The sequence below is a fragment of the Pseudorca crassidens genome, chromosome 3 (genome assembly GCF_039906515.1).
Source record: "Pseudorca crassidens isolate mPseCra1 chromosome 3, mPseCra1.hap1, whole genome shotgun sequence".
Classification (NCBI taxonomy): domain Eukaryota; kingdom Metazoa; phylum Chordata; class Mammalia; order Artiodactyla; family Delphinidae; genus Pseudorca; species Pseudorca crassidens.
In genome coordinates, this window is record NC_090298.1 from 119,704,711 (window position 1) to 119,716,793 (window position 12,083).

Sequence of the window (12,083 nt, forward strand, 5' to 3'; positions counted from 1 at the left end):
TGTTTGGCTTAATGTAAGCCACGTGTCTAATATGATGCGGCTTTAATACTTTGAGCCTAAAGTGCTGAATTTCCTGACTGAGATCTACCCATTTAAAAAAATTAGGTCTATTTTGGGCCTTTATTTGCAAATGTATTAAAGCCATCAGGAGTTTTTAATATTTGCACTAGAGAAAATGCTAATGATCACAGCGGTTTAAGCAGCAGCCAAGTTTAAAAGTTGTAACTAAGAGGGATTAGCAGTTACCTGGATTTGCAGAATAGGGATTCAGATGTGCAAAGGTTCACATTTTGGAAGGCAAGCTGCTTTGGTTGGTTGGTTGGTTGGTTGGTTGGTTGGTTGGTTGGTTGTTTTAGGCAAAATGGGAATTGTAAGGAGTGTCGTATCTTGAAATAGCAAAACAGGCCAAACACTGGAGATTTCTGAACCTTTGGTAGACGAAAATAGGAGCAGAAAAGTCTCTCTTTGGACTCCAGAAGCATCCGAACATGTCCCCAGATCTGGCTCCTACCAGATGAGGCGTCTGAAGATGGGAAGGGTACAGGAGGTCAGCTGTCCACTCATACACTATTTCTCTCATTTGTGCCATTTCTTTTCCTTCCTACCAGCGTTGCTAACAACCACAAGCAGAATTTGATGACGGTGGCAAACCTTGGCGTGGTGTTCGGACCCACCCTGCTGCGTCCTCAGGAAGAAACGGTAGCAGCCATCATGGATATCAAGTTTCAGAACATTGTCATTGAGATCCTAATAGAAAATCATGAAAAGGTAATATATCATTGGTCACCACAAGTGGAGAATTTACTTGGGGGGGAGCTGAGTTGAAACTGGCCTACAGGGTTGACTGAGGTTCACATCAGTGGTGGCTTTTACACTGTAGTGATGATGACTAAGTTGCTGGTGGTGGTATGGTGGCGGTGATAGTCATCTTGGGATTGCAGCAGTGGCAACGGTGGCGGTTGTGGTGACGGTAGTGGCGGACAACATATTGGGCATTTCTTTTGTAACAGGAACTGTGTGCTAAGCACTTTACATATGCTGTCCTTTTAACCTCATAACAATGCAGTGAAGGAGGTACTACTAGGAGGCTCATTTTGAAAATGCCCTTTACCCATTTGTTTTTTTTCACTTGGTTGTCTTCTTATGAATTTTTGAGTTTTTTTAAAACATTAGAATAATAAACTATTTTCATGTGTTTCAAATATTTTTCCTAACCTATAGTTTCTTTATAGTTTTATAAATGGTGTATTGTTTCATACTGTGTGTGGGCGGGGGGGCGTGTCTGTCTTTTCCTTTAGGGCATTGGAGTTTCTGGTCTGTCCTAAGAAGGTTGCCCTCACCCCACATAATGAAGTATGTCAACACAGCTGCCCTTAAAAACTGGGGTAGAGGGACATGAAACTCCACCCATCTGTCCCACCTCAGTTCCTGGTAGCACATCTCTCTGAAGCTTCTCAGAAACTGCAGGGCACCATTTGACAGCCCAGGGTGCTGGGATATAATAAAAATGCTGTTTCTCCTAAATAAAACCTTTACCTAGAAAGGTGAATGGATCGCACTAGGTCACCTGCCAAATAAATCTAGCATCTGACCGCTAACCACCTGCACTGATGACACTCCAAAATAAGCCATCGTCAGCTCTCGTCTGGATTTTTACAGGAGCCTCCTAATTTTTGTTTCCCTGTTCCCACGCTTGGCCTGTCTATTCCGATGTCAGCCACCAGAATGAGATTTTTTTAGTGTTAGATCAAATAGTATCAGTTGTCTGCTAAGAACCGTCCAGTGGCTTCACATTTCACAGAGTGAAAGTCAGAGCTCTCCCAGGAGCCTTGAATGTCCTACAGGGTCTATGCTCTCCCCTCTGTTACTTGCCTCGTCTCACCTCCTACAGCCCTCTCCCTGAGTTCCCTCCTACGGCCACCTCGACTGCCTTGCTGGTCCTTGCCCATGGCACACACTCCCACCTCAAGGGCTATGCAGTTACCGTTTGCAGTGCCTGGAACGCTCTTCCTCCTGGCATACTTCTTCACCTCCTTCAAGCCTAAGTGAGGCCCACCGACATCTCTCTATTTTAAATTGCGAACAGTCTCAACCCCGGCATTCCCCCTCCCCTTGATCATGCTCTCTCTCTCCTTACCACTTTCTGGCATACTATATAATTTACTTATTGATTACACCTATTGCCTTTCTGGCCTCTTGTAGAATGTGTGTATCATGAAAGCAGGGACTTTAGTCTGTTTTCTTCTGTGCTTTGTCCCCAATTCCTCAGTATGTGCTCAGTGTATGTGTTGGATGAATGGGTGGGCTCCTGTGGTAGCTAAGCTCCAAAGTGGCTCCTGGTAACCCCTGTCTCCTAGTAGTCGCTCCCTTGTGTATCCTCTTCCAACTGTGAATAAGTGATCAGCACTGATCCCAATGTGATCAGTAGGAATTGATCAATAGGAAATTGCAAAAATAATGGTCTGTGACTTTGCTGAGCAGTCCTAAGACCTTGTCGCATTTGCCTTGGTTTCTGGACTTGTTCACTCCGGGGCAAGCAAGCCACCATGCTGTGATGGTGGTCACACAGCCCAGTGGAGAGAAAGTGAGGCTGCCTACCAACAACCAGACCAAGTTGCCAGCCATGTGTGAGTCAGCCACTCTGGAAGTGAATGGTCATGCCTTCAGATGATATAGCCCCAACCGACACCTTGAGTGCAACCGCATAAGAGACCACTGAGCTAGCCTTCTCCTGACTCGCAGAAAGTGGTAGAAATACTAAATGCTTTAAACCACTAAGTTTGGGGGATAATTTGTTATAGAGCATTAGTAATTACTAAAGAATCTCTGAATATAAACTTTCACAGAGTAACAGAGATCTCCTGCAAAATTGTGTAAACAACATAGCCTTTTTCTGACATGGTTAATAAAGAGATATGAAATCAGATAATTTATTTGAAGAAATTATCTTCTCTTTCTCTCAAACTTTGGACTCTGTCCAACCACTTCCCACAAATATAGTAAATCAGGTATAAAAGAAGATTATGTTACGTATGGTGAAAATTAACTTGGAAAAAGGGAATATAATCAAATAGCAGTTAATAACATGTTTTCTAAAAACAAAACACTCGGATTTAAATCTGTTACCTCTTAATAGCTATGTGACCATGAGCAGATTACTCAGCCTCTCTATGCTCATAAAAGTACTTTCAGTACAGTGTAACTGCTGTGACAAATAACCCCAAAATATCAGTGACTCAGGACAATAGAAGTTTATCTCTTGCTCACATACCAGTTTACTGTGGGTATTCTGAGGGTGGGGTACTGCACCGTGATTCAGCAACCCAGGTTCCTTCCATCTTGTAGCTCTGCCTTCTGCTCTGCAGATCTCTACAATCGACCAGTTGGTGGGGGAAATGAGAGAGCAAGGAGGATTGAGTAAGATTATATGGGCCAAGCCTAGAAGATGCTTTCCTTATTTTCACCGCCGTTCCATTGGCAGAACTCAGTCATGTGACCCCATCCAACTGCAAGGGAGGCTGGGAAAGCACCCAACTGTGCAGAGCAAAGGGAAGCAAGTTTGATGACCAGCTAGCCAGTGAGCCACCTCCCTTATTCTGTTGTGTTGTGAGGATTAGATAAGGTGATTTACATAAAAGACTTAGCCAAGAATCCAGCCAGGAGTAAGTGTCAATAACTGTAATACAGTCAATAACTGTAATCTGTCTCAACAGAATTCTCTGAAAATAGAGCATAAGTCCATCTCTGAGTGTCACATATGCCCCTTTCTCAAAATGATAATTTTTAAACTTAATCTTTTGTTAAATAAAATAATATTAAATGTTGAGACAGATTTCTAAGGAGTTTGATTATGTTTCATGTCCCTAAGGGGCATATACGAGCTTACAGCAGGCAACATATAATGATTTTTGAACCTTAACAGTTTTTTGGTGTCCTTGGGCCTTTAAAGCCAGAAAACATTCAAAAGTAGTGTGATAGAAAAAAGACCGGATACTGCTAATAACAATATTAAAACTTGTGTAAACAAGCAGCCATCCCGCCTTGAGCACAAAATATAGAAATAGAAATGAAATATGAAATGCATGGCCAGGCCTGCAAGTATATGGGCAGGAACTGGTGAAAATACTCATCTGATTTGGTGGATTATAAATTATGTTCCTCTATGCTGTGTATCTGGTGAGGTACATATTAAAAGAGTATTACAGTGCTTCATTATATGTTCTTCTTCATTAGTCTCTGCGAGAGAGTGAGATGATTCACAGCGAGATTTATGTTCCTGTGGAAGCCAGTGCAGGAGTGTCAGTGGAAACATTCCTAGGATGAAGGCTGCAGCAGAGTGTATGTCTCCAGTCCTGAGGGAGCTAGTGTACCACCACGATAGAGGTTTTTAACCTGGGATCCATGATGGGCCAATGTTATATGCAAGACCTGTGTACGTACATGATTCTGGGAAGAAAGTCGTTAATATTCATCAGGTTTGCCTTTCTGGTGAAAACAACTTAGAATAAGGCAGTTTGACTCCTTTTCAAATGTCGTTTCAGGCCTGATCTGGTATAAAGTTAGCAGATGCTGCCTTAGCCTCCTTTGGAAACCTGTGATGTTCACCTCACAGGAACCCAAAGCATACATGGCCACGCCCTGAGAGCCCCTGGCTTTCTGGAGACAATGCTTTGGAGGAATTTCCTGCCAAGGGAATTTAACATTATCCATCAACAGAGCATGTTTTTGTCCTCAGGTGAATATTGTTATCTTCCTTTAAAATCCACAATATGAAGATCTTAGTTAACAGTATTTAATGAGCGTTCCCTTAGGCTTGGCTGTAATTTTCTAGAGATATAAATGCACACACAAATGTCGTAAGTGACTACTTCTCTAACTTTCTTGTCGGAAGTTGGACGAAATCCTGAAACCTCACTTGAAGAAATGCTTTCCAACAGCATCATTTCATCCTGTCCCCCAACAAGCGTTTGATAGCAAATGCCCCCTTTCTTGAACAAGCCCTAATACAGGTCTTAACTGTATGTCTCCCACAGTTAGTGGTATAATACTCTCTCTCGTGTTGTTAAGAACATTTTACATGAGATGTGTACTTTGTTCCTTGGAATAAAATTGGGAGGGACCCAGGAATAAGTAGAAGACAGCACAGATGGAGGGTATAGAAACCCAGGCATGTAGCCTTTGGAGCCACTCAGAGAGAGAGAGAGAGAGAGAGAGAGAGAGAGAGAGAGAACTGTAAGATGTCTGTTTCAGTTGTCTGTTTCAGTTATCTGTTGCTTCATAACAGATCATCTACAAACCTAGTGACGTAAAACAGCAATGACTTGTTTTGCTCACACATCTGTGGACCAGAAATCTGGGGAGGGCTCATGTGTGTTCCAAGCTGCAGTGGTTTTACTGCAACTGGTGGATCCAAGATGACCTTACTCCACATGTCTGGGACCTTGGTACTAGCTGTTGGCTAGGACACCTTGGCCCTCCTCCACATGCCCTCTCTCTCCATGAGATCTCTCATCATTTAGTAGTCTAGGCCAAACTCAAGAGGGCAAACACAGAAGCTGCAAGATCTCTGAAATCCTAGGCCTAGAATAGACAAAGTGTCACTTCAGCTACATTCTGTTGGTCAAAGCAAGTCACAACTCCAGCCAGATTGAAGGGGCAGGAAATAGACCCCACCTCTGGATGGGAGGAGGAGTGTGCATGCACAGGCGTGGGAGAAATTGTGGGCTGCCGTTTTCGCAGATGATCTCCAAGAATGCCTCACTCCCCATCACTGGAAGGTTTGCATGTAGTTCCCACTGGACAGGCTTTCCTTTCTTATTGGTGGCTGCAACTGCTCAGCGTTTCTTTTTTTTTTTTTTTTTAAACATGTGAACATATCCCCCCCCCCTTTTCTTATTGGAGTATAATTGCTTTACAATGTTGTGTTAGTTTCTGCTGTACAAGCGAAGTGAATCAGCTATATGTATACATATATCCCCTCCTTCTTGGACGTCCCTCCCAGCCTCCCCCGCAATCCCACCCATGTAGGTCATCACAGAGCATCGAGCTGAGCTCCCTGCACTATACAGCAGGTTCCCACTAGCTATCTCTTTTACACATGGTAGTATATTTATGTCAAACCTAATCTCCCAATTCATCCCACCCTCCCCTTCCCCCCTGTGTCCACACGTCCATTCTCTATGTCTGTGTTTCTATTCCTGCCCTGCAAATAGGTTCATCTGTACCATTGTTCTAGATTCCACATATATGCATTAATATATGATATTTGCTTTTCTCTTTCTGACTTACTTCACTTTGTATGACAGACTCTAGGTCCATCCACAAATGACCCAATTTCATTGCTTTTGATGGCTGAATAATATTACATTGTATATATGCACCACATCTTCTTTATCCATTCATCTGTTGATGCACATTTAGGTTGCTTCCATGTCCTGGCTATTGTAAATAGTGCTGCAGTGAATATTGAGGTACATGTGTCTTTTTGAATTATGGTTTTCTCAGGGTAAAGGCCCAGTAGTAGGATTACTGAGTCATATGGTAGTTCTGTTAGTTTTTTAAGGAAACTCCATACTGTTCTCCATAGTGGCAGTATCAATTTACATTCCCACCAACAGTGCAAGAGGGTTCCCTTTTCTCCACACCTTCTCCAGCATTTATTGTTTGTAGATTTTTTGATGATGACCACTCTGACCAGTGTGAGATGATATGTCATTGTAGTTTTGATTTGCATTTCTCTGATAGTGATGTTGAGCATCTTTTCATGTGCCTCTTGGCCATCTGAGTGTCTTCTTTGGAGAAATGTCTATTTAGGTCTTCTGCCCATTTTTGGATTGGGTTGTGTGATTTTTTTTGATATTGAGCTTGCATGAGCTGCTTGTAAATTTTGGAGATTAATCCTTTGTCAGTTGCTTTGTTTGCAAATATTTTCTTCCATTCTCAGGGTTGTCTTTTTGCCTTGTTTATGGTTTCCTTTGCTGTGCAAAAGCTTTTAAGTTTAATTAGGTCCCATTTGTTTATTTTTGGTTTTATTTCCATTTCTCTAGGAGGTGGATCCAAAAAGATATTGCTGTGATTTATGTCAAAGAGTGTTTTCCCTGTGTTTTCCTCTAAGAGTTTTATAGTGTCCGGTCTTACATTTAGGTCTTAAATCCATTTTGAGTTGACTTTCGTGTATGGTGTTAGGTAATGTTCTAATTTCATTCTTTTACACGTAGCTGTCCAGTTTTCCCAGCACCACTTATTGAAGAGACTGTCTTTTTTCCATTATATATTCTTGCCTGCTTCATCATAGATTACTTGACCATAGGTGTGTGGGTTTATCTCTGGGCTTTCTATCCTGTTCCATTGATCTATTTTTCTGTTTTTGTGCCAGTACCATATTGTCTTGCTTACTGTAGCATTGTAGTATAGTCTGAAGTCAGGGAGTCTGATTCCTCCAGCTCCATTTTTTTTTTCTCAAGATAGCTTTCACTATTCGGGGTCTTTTGTGTCTCCATACACATTTTAAGATTTTTTTGTTCTAGTTCTGTGAAAAATGCCACTGGTAATTTGATAGGGATTGCATTGAATCTGTAGCTTGCTTTGGGTAATATAGTCATTTTCACAATATTGATTCTTCCAATCCATGAACATGGTATATCTCTCCATCTGTTTGTGTCTTCTTCGACACAGACAGGTCTTTTACCTCCTTAGGTAGATTTATTACTAGGTATTTTATTCTTTTTGTTGCAGTCGTAAATGGGATTGTTTCTTTAATTTCTCTTTCTGATCTTTCGTTTTCAGTGTATGGGAATGCAAGAGATTTCTGTGCATTAATTTTGTATCCTGCAACTTAACCAAATTCATTGATTAGCTCTAGTAGTTTTCTGGTGGCATCTTTAGGATTTTCTATGTATAGCATCATGTCATCTGCAAACAGTGACGGTTATACTTCTTCTTTTCCAATTTGTATTTCTTTTATTTCTTTTTCTTCTCTGACTGCCGTGGCTAGGACTTTCAAAACTATGTTGAATAATAGTGGTGAGAGTGGACATCCTTGTCTTGTTCCTCATCTTAGAGGAAATGCTTACAGTTTTTCACCATTGAGAATGATGTATGCTGTGGGTTTGTCGTATATGGCCTTTATTATGTTGAGGTAGGTTCCCTCTTTGCCCACTTTCTGGAGAGTTTTTATCATAAATGGGTATTGAATTTTGTCAAAAGCTTTTTCTGCATCTATTTAGATGATCATATGGTTTTTCTCCTTCAACTTGTTAATATGGTTAATCACATTGATTGATTTGCATATATTGAAGAATCCTTGCATGCCTGGGATAAATCCCACTTGACCATGGTGTATGATCCTTTTAACGTGTTGTTGGATTCTGTTTGCTGGTATTTTGTTGAGCATTTTTGTATCTATATTCATCAGTGATATTGGTCTGTAATTTTCTTTTTTTGTGATATCTTTGTCTGGTTTTGGTATCAGGGTGATGGTGCCCTTATAGAACGAGTTTGGGAGTGTTCCTCCCTCTGCAATTTTTTGGAAGATTTTGAGAAGGATGGATGTCAGCTCTTCTCTAAATGTTTGATAGAATTCTCCTGTGAAGCCATATGGTCCTGGACTTTTGTTTGTTGGAAGATTTTAAATTACAGTTTCAATTTCCTTACTTGTGATTGGTCTGTTTATATTTTCTGAATCTTCTTGGTTCTGTCAATGGTCTTCTGTTTCTCCTCAGAACTGCCATTTTTTACATAACCAGGGCGCATGCAACATTTGGTGGTAGTGACAAGTTCAGTCCTCACATACCCTTTGTAAGCCTCAGTATGGAGAGCTAACTCATCAGTGTCTAAAACTGGGAAAACGTCTTTGGTTTTAAAATTGACATTTAGAAGAGAGTGAGTTTTTTCCTGGTGAGAAAATTCAGTTTCTCTTTCCTCATAAAACATCTTTTTTGAAGAGAAGCAAAAAGGCTTCTGTGTTTTAACTGGCTAAATCATATGGCCTTTCCTCTCCACCCCTCCCCTTTCTTCTCCTCCCCCTCCTCCCTCTCCCTCATTGTTTACTAAGGATTAACACTAGACATTCAGACAAAGGGTTAAAAATGAAGATAACTCCTGAACTGCTTTATGTTGTCCCTGGCACATCCACACACCCTCAAGACAGCACCTGTTTAGAAGCGAGAAGAGCCTAAACCAAGATGGCGGAGTAGAAGGACATGCTCTCACTCCCTCTTGGGAGAACACCAGAGTCACAACTAACTGCTGAACAATCATCGACAGGAAGACACTAGAACTCACCAAAAAAGAAACCCCACATCCAAAGACAAAGGAGAAGCCGCAAAGAAACAGTAGGAGGGGCGCAATCACAATAAAATCAAATCCTATAACTGCTGGGTGGGTGACTCTCAAACTGGAGAACACTTATACCACAGAAGGCCACCCACTGGAGTGAAGGTTCTGAGCCCCACATCAGGCTTCCCAACCTGGGGGTCTGGCAACGGGAAGAGGAATTCCTAGAGAATCAGAGTTTGAAGGCTAGGGGGATTTGATTACAGGACTCTGACAGGACTGGGGGAAACAGTGACTCCACTCTTGGAGGGCACACTCAAAGTAGTGTGTGCATTGGGACCCAGGGGAAGGAGCAGTGACCCCAAGGGAGACTGAACCAGACCTACCTGCTAGTGTTGGAGGGTCTCCTGCAGAGGCAGTGTGTGGCTGTGGCTCACTCTGAGGACAAGGATACTGGCAACAGAAGTTCTGGGAAGTACTCCTTGGAGTGAGCCCTCCCAGAGTCCGCCATTAGCCCCACCAAAGAGCCTGCACGCTCCAGTGTTGGGTCGTCTCAGGCCAAACAACTGACAGGGAGGGAACCCAGCCCCACCCATCAGCAGTCAAGGGGATTAGAGTTTTACTGAGCTCTGCCCACCAGAGCAACAGCCAGCTCTACCCACCACCAGTCCCACTCATCAGGAAACTTGCACAAATCTCTTAGACAGCCTCATCCACCAGAGGGCAGACAGCAGAAGCAAGAAGAACTACAGTCCTGCAGCCTGTGGAACAAAAAACACATTCACAAAAAGACAGACAAGGTGAAAATGCAGAGGGCTATGTACCAGATGAACAAGATAAAACCCCAGAAAAACAACTAAATGAAGTGGAGATAGGCAACCTTACAGAAAAAGAATTCAGAATAATGATAGTGAAGGTGATCCAGGACCTCGGAAAAAGAATGGAGGCAAAGATCGAGAAGATGCAACAAATGTTTAACAAAGACCTAGAAGAATTAAAGAACAAACAAAGAGAGATGAACAATACAATAACTGAAATGAAAACTACACTAGAAGGAATCAACAGCAGAATAACCGAGGCAGAAAAACAGATAAGTGACCTGGAAGACAGAATGGTGGAATTTACTGCTGCGGAACAGAATAAAGAAAAAAAAATGAAAAGAAATGAAGACAGCCAAAGAGACCTCTGGGACAACATTAAACACAGACACATTCGCATTTTAGGGGTCCCAGAAGCAGAAGAGAGAGAGAAATGACCTGAGAAAATATTTGAAGAGATTATAGTCAAAAACTTCCCTAACATGGGAAAGGAAATAGCCACCCTAGTCCAGGAAGCGCAGAGAAGAAGATATAACAATTATAAATATATATGCACCCAACATAGGAGCACCTCAATACATAAGGCAATACATAAGGCAACTCCTAACAGCTACAAAAGAGGAAACCAACAGTAACACAATAATAGTGGGGGACTTTAACACCTCACTTACACCAATGGACAGATCATCCAAAATGAAAATAATTATGGAAACACAAGCTTTAAATGACATAACAGACCAGATAGATTTAATTGATATTTATAGGACATTCCATCCAAAAACAGCAGATTACACTTTCTTCTCAAGTGTGCATGCAACATTATCCAGGATAGATGACATCTTGGGTCACAAATCAAGCCCCAGTAAATTTAAGAAAATTAAAATCATATCAAGCATCTTTTCTGACCACAACGCTATAAGAGTAGATATCAATTACAGGAAAAACCCTGGAAAAAATAGAAACACATAGAGGCTAAACAATATGTTACTAAATAACCAAGAGATCACTGAAGAAATCAAAGAGGAAATCAAAAAATACCTAGAGACAAATGACAATGAAAACACGAAGATCCAAAACCTATGGGATGCAGCAAAAGCAGTTCTAAGAGGGAAGTTTATAGCTATACAAGCCTATCTCAAGAAACAAGAAAAATCTCAAATAAACAATCTAATAGTACACCTAAAGGAACTAGAGGAAGAAGAATGAACAAAACCCAAAGTTAGCAGAAGGAAAGAAATCATAAAGATCAGAGCAGAAATAAATGAAATAAAAACAAAGAAAACAATAGCAAGGATCAATAAAACTAAAAGCTTGTTCTTCGAGGAGATAAACAAAATTGATAAACCATTAGCCAGACTCATCAAGAAAAAGAGGGCGAGGACTCAAATCAATAAAATTAGAAATGAAAAAGGAGAAGTTACAACAGACACCGCAGAAATACAAAGCATCCTAAGAGACTACTACAAGCAACTCTATGCCAATAAAATGGACAACTTGGAAGAAATGGACAAATTCTTAGAAAGGTATAACCTTCCAAGACTGAACCAAGAAGAAATAGAAAATATGAACAGACCAATCACAAGTAATGAAATTGAAACTGTGGTTAAAAATTTCCAGCAAACAACTGTCCAGGAGCAGATGGCTTCACAGGTGAATTCTATCAAACATTTAGCGAAGAGCTAACACACATCCTTCTCAAACTCTTCTGAAAAGTTGCAGAGGAAGGAACACTCCCAAACTAATTCTATGAGGCCACCATCACCCTGATACCAAAACCAGACAAAGATCCTACAAAAAAAGAAAATTACAGACCAATATCACTGATGAATATAGATGCAAAAATCCTCAACAAAATACTAGCAAGCAGAATCCAACAACACATGAAAAGGATCACACACCATGATCAAGTGGGATTTATCCCAGGGATGCAAGGATTCTTCAATATACGCAAGTCAATCAATGTGATACACCATATTAACAAATTGAAGAAGA

General features: G+C 41.1%; 1 protein-coding gene across 6 annotated transcripts in view; it reads left to right on the forward strand.

The window, feature by feature from the left end:
• ARHGAP26 (Rho GTPase activating protein 26) overlaps positions 1-12,083 on the forward strand; it is a 472,331-nt gene that overhangs the window by 361,611 nt on the left and 98,637 nt on the right. For all 6 annotated transcript variants that reach the window (XR_010942153.1, XM_067732119.1, XM_067732122.1 and 3 more), the window contains one exon: positions 609-768. Coding sequence is in view for 5 of the 6 variants with exons in the window: in XM_067732119.1 (XP_067588220.1) it covers positions 609-768 (160 nt within the window). In the remaining variant the exon portion in view is untranslated. The remainder of the gene's footprint in view (positions 1-608; positions 769-12,083) is intronic.